General features: G+C 51.8%; 1 protein-coding gene across 4 annotated transcripts in view; it reads left to right on the top strand.

The window, feature by feature from the left end:
- The window catches only part of sbf2 (SET binding factor 2), a 78,821-nt gene that overhangs the window by 28,613 nt on the left and 30,106 nt on the right, over positions 1–20,102 (top strand). For all 4 annotated transcript variants that reach the window (XM_084682399.1, XM_084682397.1, XM_084682396.1 and 1 more), the window contains 13 exons: positions 1,373–1,504; positions 2,081–2,191; positions 3,552–3,657; positions 7,804–7,936; positions 8,426–8,534; positions 9,069–9,182; positions 9,457–9,534; positions 9,871–9,984; positions 10,934–11,062; positions 11,177–11,275; positions 11,456–11,675; positions 11,842–11,951; positions 13,256–13,405. In XM_084682399.1, the coding sequence (XP_084538525.1) occupies positions 1,373–1,504; positions 2,081–2,191; positions 3,552–3,657; positions 7,804–7,936; positions 8,426–8,534; positions 9,069–9,182; positions 9,457–9,534; positions 9,871–9,984; positions 10,934–11,062; positions 11,177–11,275; positions 11,456–11,675; positions 11,842–11,951; positions 13,256–13,405 (1,605 nt within the window). The remainder of the gene's footprint in view (positions 1–1,372; positions 1,505–2,080; positions 2,192–3,551; positions 3,658–7,803; positions 7,937–8,425; positions 8,535–9,068; positions 9,183–9,456; positions 9,535–9,870; positions 9,985–10,933; positions 11,063–11,176; positions 11,276–11,455; positions 11,676–11,841; positions 11,952–13,255; positions 13,406–20,102) is intronic.

Below are 20,102 nucleotides of genomic sequence, written 5' to 3'. Positions count from 1 at the left end.
ACACTCGTGGTGTTTTCACTGTCTGGAACAGCAGAAGGGATTCTGGAAGGGACTTTAGTCAGGAGCGGGTCCTTTGGAGCAGGCCTTTGTCTATCTGTAAGCAGATAGGGGTGATTGGTCCTCAGACAGGGCAATGAGAACCAGACTGGCCCATTGAACTCTGGATCCCAGTGGAGCAGATTGAGGAGAACAGGAGGCATTGTTTGGTTTATCATCAGGCCTTATCACATAGGTACCATAAAGGGTAGTTCATTTAGCAAGTATGGCACTAATTCCACACCCTTTAACCCAAAGTACAGCATTATAAACTGCATGTCTTATCAGTGAGGTGCTACCTTCTGTTTATACTTTAGTGTCAAATGTTCAGTAACATTTGCTTGACCTGTTGTTTTAAAAGTAGCCTGCAAATATGTTTTATTTAGTTGTCTTTAGGGTGTTTACTGTTGCTATTTTTACACTGATTTAATGGTTTTACACTGTTAGGTAGGAAATGTAATTTTTGTAAATGGACCCTTCTGCCAAATCAATTTTATATGTTTGTTTAACCCGCCTCAGGCTTGTATATCTTACAGTACTATTTTTGCTCAAACAAAAACAGTGGGTTATAAGTTCCAGCAGGTAATATGTACCCTTAATAAATCATTGGAACTAAATGTTTTCAATTAGTAAACAAAATGATATTATGGAATTATTGGCCTTGTCTGCTACATTTCATTATTGTCTTGGGTTATTTATCAATGACCTCTGTTACTAAGACACTCAAGGGAGTCCACAGTACAAATTTCTAAAATGCTGGGCTTCTTTTGAACTGTCTTTTCTGCGGAAATTAATTTATTGGGCTTTTTTTGTTGTCAGTAAACCCTTTATGGAGCCGCTGGTGATTCCAGAAAATCCTCTTTGCTCTATCCTCTTCTCAGCTAGGATGAGCATCTGCTCTGACAGGGACAGACTGGAAAAAAACGATGCTTTATAACCCCAAATAAATCACCATCTCTCGCTCGCGCTGACTCGCTCGCACTCTCTTGCGCTGACTTTGTCAGGAAACGCAGGATTTAGAGTGTTGCGATAAACAGACCCTCGTAAGACTGTCTCTGCCTGAGGCGACCACTGGCTCCTCCATGTTGCTGCCGAGTGGCTCTCTGCTGCTCGTGCCTCGGCCCCACCGGAGCAGGAGGCCGCAGCCTCCCGCGAGTGTCCTCTCACGAGAGCACATCGACACTGGAGGAAGCCGACTGGCAGAGCAGCCTTTTGTAGCCTGCTTTGACCGGAAGCTGATAATCAGACGGCCTTCTCAAAGAGCACCGTGGACTTCCCTACTGTAGCACTGTGCTGAACTCTCCCGTGTTAATCCTGTGTGGTTTGGATGTTCCAGGGATCGAAAGCAGTGGAGGCCGATGGGGAGGACGAGGTGGATGAGGAGGACGGCCTGATCCAGCCAGCTCAAGTCTTTGCACCCAAAAGTCTCATCCTCGTCTCCAGGCTGGATTATCCCGAAATATTCCGGGTAACAAGATAGCATCTGGTTCCAACTGCACAATAACATGACTGTCCTCGGGTTTAAGGTCACTATTCTTAATTTGTCATGAATCCCAGTAAGGAATCGTAGCCTGTGTACAATGCAAGATTCAATCCATGACATTGAAATATGTGTACTCAGTTATGAGACACACCCCAGAAATCCGTTTTCTCATGGGGCCCACAATGTTACCAGAAAGTATTAAGTGACCCATCCCGAACCGTACTGAACTCTGTGTCTATAAAGCACTCTTCTGTCAGTAAAGTCTACTGGAGCTGGACAGGACGGGGGTGCAGGGGGGAGGGAGATTAAGTGTGTATTGCCCCAGCCTTCAGCCGGAGGATAATTGTCTCTGAGACGAATCAAGTCGTAAATACTTAACCCTGTCTTTCAAACTTTGCCCAAGAATGCACTATTGAACCTGTAAATTCGGGGGACTCCCAAACTTAGCGGAGTAATGTTATGTTTACGGTCACAAGTCCATGATGTCAGATAGAGGGAGTTCGACACGGTATGAGGGTGGAGTTTGACGTGTCCGTCTTACCTGTGTGTGTCCTCCCCCAGGGCTGCTTGGGTCTGATCTACACGGTGCACATCGACAGTCTGACCTTCCCTCTGGAGGGCCTGGTGGGCGCCCTCTTCACGTGCCTGGTGCCTGTGGCTGGAGGCTCCCAGGTGAGGCTCTGCTGAAGCAGACCCTTCCTCACACACCGCCGTCTGAGTGGCCTGCCCGTCGGTCCCCCGCCCCCGCTCCGACCAGGGCTCAGCCGTTCTAACACGCCGAGGTTCTGTGGTCACTCCTGGGTGACGGCTCAGCGTGCAGCGCTGGTCGTAGTGTTAGTGCCCTCAGGAAGAAGGGCGACCGTGTTCGTGTTCCAGCGGCGCGAAACCGTGATTTGTGTTCACTTTCCACTCGGCTCGGAACACTTCGCTGAGATGGAGCAGGAGATTGCCGATTCAGCCACGCGCAGAAATGTTCTCGTTATTCTCCCGTTTCAGTCAGTCGTCCTGTGCTTACATTGCCGAGTGGTATAAATATACACTACACCAAGGGAGATGTTTTTACTCCACCTTGGGTTATTAAAATCTGTGGAGAGCAGTGAAATCCATCCCATAAATGAAAGATAGTTTCTACTCCTCCACTTTTTTAAAAATCAATTTAGTTGTCAAATTGTGCGATTAAACAGGTTTTCTGGTCCTCTGGCATTGATAATTGGGAAAGAATTGAGTCCGTTTGGTGTAATTTACCAATAGGCCTGTCTGGTCCCCTTCTAGAGCACTCACCAGAGCCAATGGCTCTAGGTTAACTAAACACAACATTATGATAGTAGGAACCTCGGCAGCGGAACAAATCTATCACTGGAACACAGTCAAACGCGACGGTCAGTAATCTTTCCCTTCTCTCTCTCTCCCCTTTTTCCCCCTCTTCCCTCTGTCTGTCTGTCTGACTCTCTCTCTCTCTCTCTCTGTCTCCAACTCAATTGAAACACTGTCATGCTTGGCACTAGTCGGAATCACTGATGACATTAGCGCTCACACGGAACTCGCTCCAGCTCTCTGTTGAGTCTTGGGACATACACGCTAACTGTTTTCTGTGTCCCAGATGCAAGAGGCTAGGACCTACAGACGCTGTTTGGGCTTTCGGGTTATGCCGGCTCAACGATATGTAGCTTAACATGTAATTGAGCTTTCCCCTGCGACTGCTGGTCGGAGTCAAAAGGCTAATTCATCCCTGCAGCTGTGGTGTGTGTGTGTCTGTATGTGTGTGTGTGTGTCTGTGTGTGTGTCTGTATGTGTGTGTGTCTGTCTGTGTGTGTTTGTGTGTGTGTGTGTGCATGTGTGCGTGCGTGCGTGTGCGCGGTGTTCAGCCGTGCAAGAACGCACGCTCACAAACACAACCCTAATCCCCGAACTTGCTCCCCAGCATAATCAGTTCTCTCTTGTGTGCATGAATGAGGTTTTGGTGTTTGTGCTGTTTTACAAGCCTGTACTGTTGACTCCTGTGTGCCTGCCCCCCCCCCCCCCCACCCTACAGAAACTCTTCTCCCTGGGAGCAGGGGACAGACAGCTGATCCAGACTCCTCTGAACGACAGCCTGCCCATCACCTGCAAGAGTGTGGCCCTGCTCTTCCAGCAGCTTGGTGGGTCCATGGGCCTCCGCACCAAACACTGAGCATCACAGACAGGCAGGGTCCACGGGCCTCCGCACCAAACACTGAGCATCACAGACAGGCAGGGTCCACAGGCCTCCGCACCAAACACTGAGCATCACAGACAGGCAGGGTCCACGGGCCTCCGCACCAAACACTGAGCATCACAGACAGGCAGGGTCCATGGGCCTCCGCACCAAACACTGAGCATCACAGACAGGCAGGGTCCATGGGCCTCCGCACCAAACACTGAGCATCACAGACAGGCAGGGTCCACGGGCCTCCGCACCAAACACTGAGCATCACAGACAGGCAGGGTCCATGGGCCTCCGCACCAAACACTGAGCATCACAGACAGGCAGGCTAGGATGCTGACAGATAGGTGGGCAGACAGACAGGAATTCAGTCAACAGACAGACAGGCTGGCAGACAGACAGACAGACAGACAGACAGACAGACAGACAGACAGACAGACAGACAGGCAGACAGGCAGGCAGACAGGCAGGCAGACAGACAGACAGACAGACAGACAGACAGACAGACAGACAGACAGACAGACAGACAGACAGACAGACAGACAGACAGACAGACTGGCAGACAGACAGACAGGTTGGCTGGCAGACAGAGACAAGTATAGACAGGCTGGCAGGTGAATGGGCCGGCAGACAGAATTCCCCTGTAGTTAGACCATCCTGTTTTGCCCGTCTGCAAATAGGCTTACAGTACGGCAGTATGCTTACACTCTGCTTGTCACGTAGTGTATAGACAGCTCCCGTTATAGCTGAACTGGTGTCTCAGCAGACTGGAACTTAATCATATTGTTGCCATAGTTGTCCTTTTTATTAAGTAGCTTATTGGTGTGAAAGCTTTCAGGTTTATCCAGTCTTGAACCTTGATTGTCTCAAATGTTACAAACTGAGAGGATCAGAGCTGCTATGCCAATCACATGATTACGAATCATTTGACCTACATCACAGAACTGTAGAGTTTCTAACTGAGGGCTTAAAGCTGTACAGAACATGTTAAAGGCTCTTATAGCGTTGGTCTGCTTGGCTTTCCGGTGTTTTAGTCTGGACTGGGAGCACAGTAGCACATGATGTAGCTTTGATGCGCTTTGGTGATTTCAGTTGCCATAAGACGGATAACTTGTTGCTCCTCAAAAGTCCAGCTTGTTTCTGTGTGAATGTCGTTGTTGCACACTGCCAGGGTGAACATGTGGTATTTCTCTGTAGTACCACTGGGTCAAACTCTTTGGTCAGATAAGCCAGAAATGTATGTTTGGATTAGATTTAAGAGAGAGCATTAGACTGTCTTGTTGGAACCTGTGGAGGTCATGGCTTTTGAGGAACTCAGGTCGACAAAGATCGTCTGGGCGCTATCCAGGGTCAGACGCACGTGTCTGTAAATGAAATCCAGTCCAATGGCACTTGACCCTTGACTTTCTTTGTAATGGAAAATCAGCCCTCATGCGATGTGATTGGAAGAATGTGTTAGAAAACAAAAATGAGGGATGTTTCTTGAACGCATTACGGCCCTGAACTCTGCAGGAATCCGGTAATAGTTAGCATGCTCGCGTGTGTTTGTTTGGAGAGGGAGCCGGTGGACAAACTCCTGGGGGTACTGTACCCGTACACTCAACGCCAGGGTCGGCTGGAAGTCATGTGTTTGTGGTGAACCTGGAGAAAGATGAACGGCCCACACCTTGACTTTACCCTCAGGCTCCGGCTCTTCGTCAGTCCACACGGGCCCTGCTTTGTGTTAACCAAGTCCAGCACCATACCCGGGAAAAGAGGGCGCAAAGCAAATAAATACAGACATCCCATTCATATGTCTCTCTTTAAATTGTACATTCCACAGATCGGAATGTTCTAGAAGTATCTCCCTTGCTCTTGATACGGGCAGAGGGAGGTTGGACCAGAAGTCAAGCAGCGTTTTAGGATTCTGTCCGTCTTTTGTGAGGATGGTCAGTATCTTGTGGTGTCAAATCCGTCACAGGCTCCAAATATCAGATCTCAAAAGATGCAGTTTTGTAATGGCATCAAAAGGCAGGTGATGACCAGTTGGACCATACAGGATCACAGTTGTTATTTGGCTAAAGCGTCTGTAGAGGCTACAGCTGCCAAACCCCTTTTTAAATGGTCCTTTTAATATTGTGTCACACTGTGTGTGTGTGTGTATAGTGACATTGTGTAAGTATCATTGTGTGTGCATTACTGACGCACAACCAATAGCCTGTGTTGGAACGAACACAGCTCTACTTAAGAAGACAGCCCAGTATACAGCAGGTGGATGCTCAGTATCAACTGAGTGCAGTTGGTCACACGACAGAGAGCACATTCCTTGGCAGGTCCTGCAGTCATTCTACCCTGTGATAATGGACCGTTCTGTCCTGTGAGCTGAGCTGTGGTCCGTTAGCTTTCTCCTGCGATGTCACGGTGTCCCAGACGACCTTCTGTCGGGCCAAACGCTGCTCAAATCTGACGGAGACCCCGAGCGGCTGTTACCCGGGTGTTTCAGTCGCGTGCGTTCCTCCAGCCCAGACGTTCCTACACGTCGGCACATAGGATGCTCCGACGGTATTTATGATCTCCCATGTGATCTGTTGTCGGGATTTGGCCTCTATGATCATATAGTGCCGGTGTTTCCGACAGATCTGCCTCCCATAGGGGCCGTGTCCTCTCCGTGTCAGGTCCATCTGCAGACATGTGCTTGGCGGTGTTTGCTGAGTATTCCGGTGTACAGAATCCGTGGGAATATTTGAGTTGGATTCTGAGGACAGTGAAACGTAAATGAAATGCCATGCCTGTGTTCTCAGTCTGGGACGTGTACACCTGGCTGTTCTTAGGTGGGGTTGTCTGAGGCGGGGATCGCCTCAACTCGTCCATATGGCCTGTGGAGGGTCTGGAGCGGCCGGGAGAGGACAGGCGTCCACTAGAGGCATTCCTACGACCACATGAGGCAGGATGACCGTGTCAGGGACGTGCATCGGGTCCACACATCGGCCAGTCATCGCTCAGGGTCCGCCCAGTCACCACGCTGGAATGTCCGCTGAACGTGCCACTCTGCACAGGAAGCACGACCCCCCCCCCCCCCCGGGGAGAGGAGGACACCAGAGCCGCTGCTGGGGCTCTCCTCGTCTGGGCTCGTCTGTCGTCTCGCCGTCGTTCGGCTCAGAATCGCGTCGCCGTTTTCAATAGATACAGGAACAGCCCAAGGACGCGCAACAAGTCAGTTCAGTTCAGATGGTGTCATTCCTCCGCGCTGTGGTTTTTAAATAAACCCTCTGTTGATGCTCTCAAGTGTGACGACGCAGCTCGTGGAAGGGTTCTGAGATCATTGCCCAGTTCAGCCCATTCATCTTGATAAATATTAGGATTTTTTTACCTGATAAATATTGTGTTTTTACTTTCCTTTTCCATGTGCCTGTGCTGTGGGAAGTCCAGGTATTCTGTGAACAACAGCCTCGTTGATGTCCAGTGTCACGTTCTTGTTCCTGTTTATGGGGGGCTGAAGCCCCCGCTCTGCGGATGTCTGCCTCACTTCCACAGTCTTTATCTCTGCTCTGTCAGATGAGTCGCTCTGTCATTAGATTGATAGGAAACAATAACAGGAACTGAATCCTTGGAATTTGTATGGGCTGTCCTATTGGTATTTAATGTGTTATTTATGGAAGTCTCACATAGTGTTGTTTTCCTTTTCATTTCCTGCCTTTTTCAATTTGTACTCACTATATTTTGAAAACCGTATAGAATTGGGCAGTATATACAGTACCTATTCTGTTATCTGGAATTGCATGGTTTGGTTGTCTGTTATTGTGTAGTTTATAAAAAATATTTCAATCTTTATGTTGATGAATTGGTATGCAGCTTAATCTGCTCTATTATGAAGTTTATTATAAACTAGAAGAGAAATGTAAGGAGTTTGTTTTCCTTTTCCTTGATGGTTTCAGCAAAACATGTGCAGTCATTTAGAAAGCAAGAAAAGATCTCCACGTAAATGTTGTTTACCCTAATTTGTTATTTGGTTATCTAAACGCTCCCACCCCCTACAGACTGTGTTTTTGTTCTGGAATAATAAGCAGTCAAATGCCATCAGATACCTAATTAATTTCACATTCCATTTGGTTTCTCCTTCCAGGAATCCAGAACGTTCTGAGCCTGTTTTGCGCGGTTCTGACGGAACATAAGGTTTTGTTCCACTCCACCAGCTACCAGAGGCTGGGAGAGGCGTCCCGTGCACTGGAGGCCCTCATGTTCCCCCTCAAATACAGGTGTGGGATTGGTCCGACACATGCCCCCCCCCCCCACACATGGACCCTTCCACCTCAGCTGTCTCATATCGCATGTCGTGACCCGCTCTGCAGAGAGTGTGACTAGAATGAGAATGCTCCTCAGTCCCTAATGGGTTTCATTCTCTGCAAAGTGGGTTTAGCTGCACGTAGACTGGCTTTGATTACCAGCCCCACTGAGCGGTCATTTGAGTGTGGGGGGAGAGGGACTGTGATTGTTCTCAGATATATGGAGGGATTTATCTCCCTGCCATCATTCAGGATTTATTTCCGAGGCAAAACAACTTTGATTAACAGACAGAACGATTTTTGATAATCTCAGCCTGAAAGCCAAACTAATTAAGAGGATATGGAGGACTAACTTGGCGCCCGGACGGCTTATTTGCAGTGTAAATGCGGTGTTTTGTTGATGGAGTCACGGACATTGTCCAGTGTATATGTGCTCACAGTCATCTGATGTGTTGAACTCAGTTACCCATACATCCCCATCCTGCCGTCCCGCCTGCTGGAGGTCCTGAGCTCTCCCACCCCCTTCATCATCGGGGTCCACTCCATGTTCCAGAGCGAGATCCTGGAGCTGGTGAGTACAGCGCCACAGGCTCACCGTACTGACGGGGCACCCTGCGACGGCACGGCACAACCATCCACACTCTGGGAGAGCCAGAGTTGCCCAACAGACGCCTTGAGGCTGACACTCACGATCACGGAAATCTTTCGTAACTTTCGGCATTTCGTTCGTTCTGTCGCGATGAAGTGAAAGTCGAGCGCGCCGCGCTGTACTTTCCTTGTCTCTCTTGGCTGCTTTCAGGGAGTTTTCTCTCTTGCTAGAGTTCTCTCCTCCACGATTGGCCAAGACTTTTATCTTATTGCAATTCCAGTATCTATTACATTCCCTGTCACAAATTCATCATCATAATCTTAATCTACAACTACAATAACTAGTCAAATCAAATTAGTAGATATATTGATAGCTCTGTCTGTGTGTGTCTGTCTGTCTGTGTGTCTGTCTGTGTGTGTCTGTCTGTGTGTGTCTGTGTGTGTCTGTGTGTGTCTGTCTGTCTGTCTGTCTGTCTGTCTGTGTGCGTGTGTGCCCTTGCGCACGCTCTCTGTCCAGCTGGACGTCATCATCGCCGACCTGGACGGAGGGACGATCAAGATCCCCGAGTCCATCCACCTCTCCCAGCTCCCGGAGCCCCTGCTGCAGCACACAGAGAGCGCCCTGTCCCTGGTGGGTACCCCGCCATGCCCCAGCCACCGTGCAAGCGCGCCCTCACCTCTGGGAGGGTGGCACACTGCTCTTGAGTGGGTTTAGGAAACGTGTTGGCACTATAACAGCAGTACCAGAGACCCCCCCCCCCCCCTCTTGCATAAGCGGATTTGTCCGCCTTAAGCTGAGCCATAAAATCTATTTTTGCCGAGGAACATTTAATGCAACTTCTGTAAAGCCAGCGCTGAGATGTGTCCTCTGTCTTGCTATTCTCTCTCTCCTCCCTCCCCCCCAGGTTCTTCACCCTGACCTGGAGATCGCTGACAATGCCTTCCCGCCCCCACGCACTGCCCCCTCCAACCCCAAGTTGTTGGTAAGTCACCATCACCTTAGTCAGTCTGCTCCTCCCTGACCCAGGACCTCCAGGGTGTTTGTTTACAGTTAACGAGCCCAGCTTCCCAGAACGGCCTCTATAACTGATAGGAGCATGATTCCACAGCCCTGAGAGATCCCCCAGGACAAACTGTAGGTCTACTATCTTCAAGTCAGGTTTATAAATAGCTAAATGTGAAAGCTCGTGTTCCTTAATATGACCGAAACCCACTATCTAGAAGATAAAAAAGCAACATTTCAGTGTGATTCACTTTCATGTCGGCGCTTCTCTGACAAGGCATGTATGGTGTGACCAGCTCTGCTCTCCTCTCTCCAGGATAAGGAGGTGAGGGCCGTGTTCCTCCGGCTATTTGCACAACTCTTCCAGGGCTACAGGTCCTGCCTGCAGCTCATTCGCATCCATTCCGAACCTGTGATTCACTTTCACAAGGTGAGATGTCTACACGCTGGATTCCCGGAGCCTTGATTGAGACACCTCGCAGGAGGTCCTCACTTCCTGTGCCAGCCTGTGTTTCTACTGCATGGCCACGCTGTCCCCACACACACACACACACACACACACATCTTTGGGGCTGTACCCAGAATCTATCACCCACCATCCCTACCTGCTTCTCCTTTCCCTGCGTTGATCACATCGAATCAATAGGTGTTCTTGTCCGTGTGGTATCAAAAGAAAACAATCAAGTTGCGCCCTCTTGTTGTTTTAATCCGGCAAGAATGTTTGGCCCCGGCCCAAGAGCTGGAGAGCTGGAGAGCTTATCCTATAAGGACTGTCTGATACAGTTAAGCTCAGCCTGAGGTGTTTGGCCTGAGTGTGTTTGTGTTCTTTTGAGCAGCTTCACCGGTCGCATGACTTCCTCACGATGACTATCTCTTGGGCTTTGCGTGGAGCGTTGTTGGGCTTGGACAATGCCCTAGCCACGATGAGCCATATGAGATGGATCGGGTTTACGTTTCTGTTTTTCACCGGCCCCTCTGTATTTGTTTGTGTCTGTGGCGTCTCCGTGGTAACCTCTCAGCGCGTTCCTCTCGGCGTACCCCACATGGCTCAGATTAAGAGAGCCAGGAATTCATCACGAATCGACACCAACGCTCTTTTTTTTTTTTTTTTTTCACAGTCCGACGAGGCGTACAGATGCACTGACAGCATGCTATGCCCTCATTTTAGTTTAGTTTCCCACCAGCAGCCAAATAGGAGCATGATGACAATGCCATGTTGAACGGATAAAGTCATCTTCAGTTGAGGGTCTCTCTCATCTAGCTGTTTGAGTCGTGTTCAGGTTTGTGTAGGCTCAGTGGACTAGTACGTGCGCGCTCGATAAGACCATGCTCCCTTCTCTGCGTGCTTCCGCTGACCCCTGACCTCTGACCTCCTACAGACTGCCTTCCTGGGCCAGCGAGGCCTGATCGAGAACGACTTCCTGACCAAGGTTCTCGACGGCATGGCCTTCGCTGGCTTCGTGTCCGAGAGAGGTCCGCCTTACAGAGCCTGCGATCTCTTTGACGAGGTACGGAGCAGGGCGCTACAATGCTGCCGCAGTCAGCACGGACACAGCAGGATCATTGACTTCCCCAGTACATAACGTGGTTAATTGTGTGTGTGTGTGTGTGTGTACCTTCAGCTGGTGGCCTTTGATATGGAGCGCTTTAAAGAGGAGGAGGCCAACCCTGCCAAACTCCAGAAGCACATGAGGGAACTCTCTGAACAGCTGTATAGAAATGTGAGTGACCCCCTGACCCCAGTACAGTCATCTGAGTTCCACCGCCACCCTTTGTTTTACACTACAATAACCGTGTCCGCTCTCTCTCCATATTCTCCAGTTTCTTTTTGTCTCTGCCTTTGCGTGCGTGGCTTCAATCTTTGAATTCATGTTAACTGGATTTCTGTGCTCCCCCTCCAGGAAAACCCCAACCCGCACATGGCGTTCCAGAAGGTTCCTCGGCCGTCGGAGGGCTCCCACCTGCGGGTGCACCAGGTGCCCTTCCCCCTGCTGAACGAGGAGCGCGTGGAGGGGCTGCTGCTGGAGGGGCTGGCCAAGCAGGCCGGCGCCCCCGCCGCCACAGCAGCCGCCGCCGCCCGCCCCGACAGGAAGTGCGTGGTGCCAGCGGGGCCCCCCGTGGGTACGTCCCCACCCTGAGGGCTCCTCGCACGGGTCTGGAAGAACAGCATGGCCCCCACGGTGTACTGGACCCGCGACGAGGGGCGCTCGTCTGTGCCTGTCTCCGTTCTCGACTGTTATTACGCCGCCTCTGAGGCTCATGGATGTGTGTGTGTGTGTGTGTTTAGTGTCCATCATGGGGAAGACTGGCTCAGTGTTCAACAGCGCTCGGCGGCTGGAGGTGGTCCGGAGCTGTATCTCCTACATCTTCGACAACAAGACCCTGGAGACGGAGAAGGTGGGTGACGCAGCCCTCCGTCCTAATCTGTCTCCCTCTCTCCCTCCCGCTCTCCTTCCCTCTATCTCTCTCTCTCTCTGTCTCTGTCTCTGTCTCTCAGCACTCAGACCCATGATAGGAGTGACGGATACCCCAGAGAGAGACACATCTGGGCTGGGAGACATCCATCGCTTAGATTAGCAGACGGCCCACTTTGAAGCTTCTAGAAGTCTCTTCCCCTCCCCACCTCCAACCCCTAACCCCCCCCCCCCCCCCCCAGATACCCCACAGCTGGGAGACATAAGGACCAGCAATCAAACACCCACTCTAACCCCATAATCTCCTAGTTATCTGCACAAATAACCTTATTGTTTTAACATCGGGGTTAATGACAGAGCTATTGCTCGAGTCTCCCCGCCTCTCACCTCACGGCTGTTTTTCCCCTAAAGCATCTCCACATAAATCACCGCGGTGTGTTTCGTTTCTCCCCAGTGCTGGCCCCCCATAGCCAAGCCCATGGGGAGCAGAACCGGTGTGCCCCATGTGTCTGGATTGGGACGGTCGCCAGCTCATATATGCATCCGCTGGCTTTAATATGTCTGGTTATATCATTTTGGCCTGCATCTCTGAATGCAAGAATGCCGAGCATGCGGGCTATAGCCCCCAGGAGCCTGTAAACCCATCACCTCCACACGGCCGATGTGAAAGCCATTAGCCGGACAGCCAGAGACGACGCTAGCTATTTTGTCATTAGGATGAATTACAGTGTCATGGTTCAATGGCTGGGCCTGAAACAATTGGAACTGTACCTGTTGTTGTCCTTGAGTAGGAGGCCCTCCAGAGCCCCGGCTTGGGTTTCATGCCTGGAGAAATGTAGACCATTTCTCTAGTGTGAGTAATATGGAGATTGGGTTTGGGGTACATCAAACCAGACCAGACCAGACCCCACCCTGACAGTTGCATGTTATGAACAATTCTGTCTCTCCTTCCCTTTTCTACCTCTTTCTCCCTCCCTCCCGCTCCTCTCTCTCTCTCTTAACCCCTCCCCTCTCCCTCTGACTCCCCACACCCACCCTCTCTCTCTTCCTCCCCTTCTCTCTCTCTCTCTCTCTCTCTCTCTCTCTCTCTCTCTCTCTCTCTCTCTCTGTCTCTCTCTCTCCCACCCCCCTCTCTCTCCTCCCCCCTCTCTCTCTCTCTGTCTCTCTCTCTCTCCCACCCCCTCCCTCTCTCTCTGTCTCTCTCTGTCGCTCTCTCTGTCTCTCTCACTCTCTGTCTCTCTCACTCTCTGTCTCTTTCTTTATGTCTCTCTGTCTCTCTCTCTCCAGACCCTCCCAGCAGCGTTGCGGGCCCTGAAAGGCAAGGCTGCCCGCCAGTGTCTGACTGAGGAGCTGAGCCTTCACGTTCAGCAGAACCGCGCCATCCTGGACCACCAGCAGTTTGACTACATCACCCGCATGATGAACTGTGCCCTCCAGGTGGGTCCCGGACACGCCGTCGCCGTCTCTGGTACCGCCTGCGTTTGTGCGATGGTCTGAAACACGGCGTGTCGCTAACGGCAGACTTTGCTGAGACTGGCCCGGCGAGAACTCGCTCGCCGCTACAGCTCTGTCTCTGGCAGGGGGGGACACACGATGCGCGGCCGGTGCTTCAGTCGTCCCGAGCCGTGGCGCTCCGAGGCGCCGATAGCCCTGCTGTCGTCCCTCCTGTGGCCACAGCGAAACAGCACTCGCATCCCCTTCGTTTTCACAGTAGCGCTGTTTCGCGCAGCTTGCCTTTGTTTTCCCCATGTTGACTTGGGTGTTCCCCCTGCGCTCTCCCCACAGCTTTAACAGGTAAACCGCAACATATTTAGGGAGCGCGCCCCCCCCCCCCCCCACCCCGCCGCTCCAGAACAGAACGGCTCATCTCGGGGTGCTGTGGCTTGTTTTCACAGGCCATAACTGGTTTGAATTTAGGATGTCTGAAGTCGTGCATAATGGAAACAGGATGAGAGCGTGCTGGCCGACCAAGCGCTAAGCAGACAGCTCTGGCAGAGCGGAGCTTACCTCCCTCCTGCCTCTCTCCTCATCCTCCTCCAGCTAGCATGACAGGCGGCAGACCTCAGGCAGCCTAGCTCACTGCTCAGCACTCACCCAGCCACACCCTCCCCCACCTTTTTAGTCCAGCACCACGCTCAACTGCCTGCAGTCAGCATTTTTTTGGGTTGTTTTTTGCAGATGCTCTTATCCAGAGTGACTTACAGTAAGTACAGGGACATTCCCCCCCGAGGCAAGTAGGGTGACGTGTCTTGCCCGAGGACGCGACGTCATTCGGCACGGCCGGGAATCGAACCGGCAACCTTCTGATTACTGGTCCGATTCCCTAACCGCTCAGCCACCTGACTTATACAGCGGAACAGACTCTGAGCATTTGGGAGGGGGGGTGGTTGCTTGGTTGTCTTGGTTGTGATTTAGTCTTGGTTTGTCTTCATTTACAATCGTTTGACAGCTTGTCGTGAGGGTGAATCCTATTTGGGGGGGGGGTCAGTGTTTGATGCTTCTACCTGCTGCAGCGGGGGGGAATCGCACCGCTGCTGTTGTTATTAGTCAAAGTGATTAGCGATATATTTTCCTGTCGCTCGGCTGCGTTCGGCCTATAAGGTGTCAGCGAGGCATCAATCAGAGAGGAGCGCTGGGGTCCCAGTGGTAGTTCCTCATGTTTTACTGCCTGGCGTCACCTGGCCTGGTCGGTGGGGGGGGGGGGGGGTGGTGAGGGGGTGGGTGGGGGGGGGTTTAATGATTCTGAGCCGGGTGTTCACACACAACGATTTTTATGGAGTGGTTCTGGATTCCAGGCATTTTTCGGCTCAAATGATGGAGGCCAGTGAACCGCTGAAGCCCCAACATCTGCTGGAGCGCAGGCCGCGGGGGGCCATGGGGGGGTGGAGGACGCTCCACGTGTTCCTCCCTCCCCACGCGTGAAAGAGGGTCAGATGGGAGACAAGGGGGCGCGGTCTGGCCCATGACCGAGGGACGGGCCCCCACTCTGCCCCTGGCCTGAGGCCTTTTCACCAATCAGCTGCCACGCTCGTGTCGTCCCGCACCCTGCATGGCATGACGTGCGTCAGGAAGCTGAAATCCGTGTTCCATGTGCCGTCTGCACCCCTGATCTGAGCGAGGGCACCTTCTCCGGGGTCAGAGACTCTCTGTGACCTGCGGAGTGCTCCAGTGCGTGGCGAGGCCCTCCAGGAGGGGCTCCACCATGACACGGGGAGCGGACAGCGTCACGACGGCCCTGTTTGGGGGTTGGACTGGTGGAAACTGGCCTGTTCTGGAGTGCACAGAACAATGTAGAAATGCGTGCTTATGAGGTTGCTTAATGTGCCGAAGTTATCTGATAGTGGAACTGCGAGCGTGTGTCATGTATTGTTTTTCCTGGGGAAATGGGATCCTGATGTGTGTGTGTGTGTGTGTGTGTGTGTGTGTGTGTGTGTGCGTGCGTGCGTGCGCGCGCGCGCGGGGCTGCTTTTCGAGCAACACATGCATGATGTTTGCAAGTCAAAAAGATTGATTCTAAACTGAACCTGAACTTTCTTTTTTGCCTTATATTTCGTTTTCCCGCTGTGACGTTTCACAGGGAATTCTAATTCCATGAAGAAGAAAAAAACGCAAAGAGCCTGTGTATGTGAGATGTGAGCTACGCGGCCCATCACAGTAGATTACCATGGAAGACAAGCAGCCGCAGCAGGGTGCGCCCCAGGGCTTAAGGGGGCTTTATCAACTGAACGGCGACTGACTCGATGTAGAACCATCCAAACGGCTTCTCATTCTCCCAGCGTCCAGGGGTCACCTGGCACGTCTCTTGTGGTTCTCCAGTCTGAACCTCGTTAAGAGAACGGCCAGGTGATTGGCTGCAGAGCGTGGAGAACGTGCAGCACGGAGCATGCTCCTGAGGCTACGTGAGAGGCTGAGCCTCAGGGAGCCGGCCCTGCTGCACGCAGGGAACAGCTGACTGATCTCACCGGTGCACAGAAACTCCCTGTCATCTTCCGAGTCATACCGGCGAGTCCGTGTCCTCTCCACGTCACGCCGGCCGCGTCCCCACTTCATCTCCACGTCACCTGCTTTCCAGCCTCAGGTGAATGGGGGAGGGCAGCGGAGATTGCTTTCTCTCCATGTGGTCCCCTCCACGTCCACAGATCGCTCATTTCCCCCCGGAACATTCCGCGCCTATTTCTGATAGAATCAGTTATGCCTCTCGTAAAGGAAAAATAAGCAACAGTTTCACACATGGAGACGATATTTAAAATGGAACACGGTTGTCTGCCAAAAAGATTAGATAAAACATAGCAAGCATTTTTCTCTAATTTCATTCAAATGTACAATATTATATCATTGTATAACATTTCTCCCCCCGCACTGGGGTCCTAGCAGACCCAGTGTCTGGTCCTGCTTCAGTATCTCTGTGGTGAAGCTCATGGATTTGTCTTGGATAGGCACTTTGAGTAATATAAATAGCCGACTGCCTCAACAGCAATTACACTTCTATTCCTCTTTTCAACACTCTGCCCTGTCACGAAGCTCTCGGAGATATGACAGACTACACCAGAGCCAGTAATTATAACCCGTGTGTGTGAAAGAGAGAGAGAGAGAGAGAGCGAGAGTGACTAATGTAGTTTGAAATGCAGCATGGTCTTTGTACAGCGACCGCGTGATGCCTCATTAGATGCATTCCTTTTGATATCATCACAGCTTTCGGTTCCACACGTAGCCTGACAGCTCTGAGCTCTCAGTGCGAGGGGTGGAGCTGGCGTTTGGGGGTTCCAAGGTTTGCAGGGGGAGTGGGAGCTGCCGGCTGCCAGTCGAGGGAAGTGAAAGAAACGGGCCTGTCTGTACAATAGGTCAAAGGTCAAGGTGTCTGTAACACACGGGAGGGCAGCTTTTTTCTCTGTTCTGTATCCGAGCGCCGTCTGGCGTCTCATTAGCTTGTGTGGGTTTCCATGTCAGAGTGAAATACAACTAAACAGCCAGGTCTGACTACGAGCCTCAGTACGCTGTGCCAATCTCGCTTGACGTCCATGTTTGTTGAACACCCACGCAAGTATATTGGAAGCACGGAAAGCAAACATTTCAACGCCCGTTCTCAGCCGATGAGGTCTTGATGACATTTGTTTTAGTCTTGACTGTTGAAGCAGCGTTCTGTAATGGGAGGGGTTTCGGGGGGTGTGGGGGCGTGATTGGCCGGTTGTTAGATGACGCTTAGTCACGAGGAGCCCCTTCCTAGACCCCCGGGCCTGAACTCAGAGGTAAACACAAACACACAGCTTCTTTGAAGCCTGGCGTGTTTGTGGGGTGCATTCCTCACACGGTGTGCTTTGACATTGGCCCGTCTGAAATGGGTCCCAATGAAATCGGTGATTTCAATCTGTGAGACCAAGCTTATCTGTTTGTGCGGTAAACACGTTGCATCTGTTTAAAGCCATATTTATGACTCAGGCACTTAACTTTGTTAAGGTATTCAGACTAATGGGGGGTCTATTTGAGTGTGTGTGTGTGTGTGTGTGTGTGTGTGTGTGTGTGTGTGTGTGTGTACTGGTTGACGCTCCAGCTGTTGCAGGTTTGGAAGTGGACGTTGCGCAAGGCAAGAGGAGCGTTATAGTGTGGAGGAGGGAGAAAGGCATCCTGGCATCTCAACCATTTCCTGTCAGAGAGGATTATGGGCCCTGACCGCTTTACTCTACTACCCGCACGGGTCCGCACGCAGAGCTCACCAACACGCTCCAAACGCCTGCTTGCTACATGCATGCTCCATGGGGGGTGCGCGTGTCCACCGCGTGCACTGGACGTCTAAGCCCAGGGGTTGGGAACCAGGCTGGCTCGATCGACATCCTAGATTCTTAGGGATTCGATGGAGCCAGTGTGCTTGCCCTCTGGGTTTGTGTGTGTCCGTAAGAGCAGCGTGCCTCCTCCACACAGGCCTCAGCCCGTCACACAGTCCTGTTACCCGGGCTGTCCTCTCCCAGGGCCTCCTCGGGTGGTGCTGTCGCGCGGCCTGCTCTCCTCTTCAGCTCTGCAGGCTGCACGGACCTGTGGAATAGCTCCCGTTCACTGGCCTGCATCTCCCCTGCTCCGGTCAGACCTCCACAGGGACCAGGGGAGTGGGGGGCCATTTGTGAGAAGCTCCTCTGGCCTGGCCTGGCCTGGCCTGGCTAGTGCAGGCCTCCTGGCCTGGTTAGCACGGGCTGATGTAACTATGCCTCTGTGAAGCTGTCTCGTCCGTCATTCCCATGTGTCCATGGAGCATGTCTACCTGGCATGTGAACCTATGGGACCGGGTAATCATTAACGCAGGGGAATGAAGGCTCGGGCTTGGGAAATCAGCCGTTTTTAGCGCTTCAATGTCAAGCCATTGTCCTTGCGTGCCATTTGTTTGTGTAGCTCTGTACTGTATACCGTGATGCTGTTTGGGACTTTTGAATTCCTCGACTGTGCTAATGACCCAGGCCATGCTCGTGACTCGGCTTGTTATGAGCGCTGAGGGCCCAGAAGTTTCTGAGACGAGAGAGTCCCCCTGTAGACGGCATGCGTACCTCCTGCCGTCTCACAAGCTCTCCTGTACTGCACCTCTCCCTGCTCCGGGACACATACCTCTCACAGCCGGAGCTTTCCTGGAAAGCAGTCCGCTTAAAAGAACGCTTGGTGTCTTGCAGGAAGCTGCGCTTTGCTCACTTCCTGTCACATGGGCGGGGGGGCTTTTGTTTTTCGCGGGGCTATATTGTATGTGTCCATGAGGGGGGAAGAATGCCGTGAGTCATGAGAGAGGGAGGGGGGGGGGGGGGATTGGGGCGCCTGCTGTGTCATCCTTAAGTAGCTATGCTGGGAGGCGCAGTGAAAAACAAACACATTCAGATAAGCTCACTCACAAACACCCCCCCCACGCACCCTCACATGAGCACGTATGTCCTGTGCTTCACGGCTACCAGTGTCCTGTGTCACACGCATACACGCCCGTCCCCCTGTCTCTCAGCCGACTGGACGGGACTGGAGACAGCTGGAATCCCTGAGCAGGCTGGAGCCCTCTACACGCCACATGCTGCTGTCTTTCATTCCTTTCGTCTGTATTAAGAGTCTTGGACTTCATAGTTGTAGATCCAGCCTTAGTAGCTATACGTAGGGTTAGATGTGTTTGTCTTTTGGCCCAGTTCCCTCCACTAAGTAGTTCAGATTTACAGTAGATCATGATGCGGTAGTCTGCGTGAGAAGTTCTCACCATGAAAAACATTATGAAAATATACTATTTGCTGGAACTGGATGAGCGGGGCAAGGCTATAGGCTAGCTAGATTATAGTCGGGTCTTGTTTTTGGATGTTACCGAGGTCACTTTAAGTAAACCTGATGGTGCCAGAGTGAGATATGACCATGTAGTGTACAGTGGGTCTGTTTTCTTCCAGATAGCAGACAGATGGCGGGGCTATCGGGGCTGTCCCTCCGCCCATGGGGCGTCCACACTGCAGCCTATTGATGTCGACGCGCTCTGTGGTACAGTGAAGCAGAACGAGACATAATGAAATGTTTGACACTTTGACCTTTGGGGTGGGTTTTTCCCCTGTCTGAATAATGTTGGGTCTGTGAAGTGTTCTCATTTATCTGCCTGTGCACTTCCACTTGCCCCTGCTATTTTGAGTTTTCTTCGCTGGGTTCTGTGAACTCTTCCGACCCACGGCATCGTAAAGGATGCTGGTAAACAAAGTCGCTGTTGCCACTCCAAAGTAGGAACACTCGACCGCAGCCTAAATAACTGAAGAAGAGACGCAAGAAGTGAGGGAGAGGGGAAAAAAAACAAACTGCAAGTATGCCTTTTGGTCCATGGGGGGCCAGGCTTTCATGTTTAGCTGGGGAACGTGTGTTTTGCATTTACTCCCCCCCGTACATTCCTGGTTTGTCTGTGAGGGATGAGGGAAGAGGGGAGTTATCCACGACCCCTACCCCCAACCCACCCCTCTCCATTATTGGCAAACGCTGGCTTTCTGTCGCAAACACTGGCCCAGCCCACACCCTCACCCTCTCCCGCCAAAATGAGCGTCTCTGATCGCCTGTTTGTTAGTTTCATGGCGTTTTGTTTAACTGTTTGGCATGTTGTGTGTCTGTGTGTGTGTGTGTGTGTGTGTGTGTGATTTATGTACTTTCCTCTTGG

The sequence above is a fragment of the Hypomesus nipponensis genome, chromosome 19, assembly GCF_054491055.1.
Source record: "Hypomesus nipponensis isolate SF chromosome 19, ASM5449105v1, whole genome shotgun sequence".
Taxonomy (NCBI): domain Eukaryota; kingdom Metazoa; phylum Chordata; class Actinopteri; order Osmeriformes; family Osmeridae; genus Hypomesus; species Hypomesus nipponensis.
This window is presented reverse-complemented; position numbering and strand designations above follow the sequence as displayed.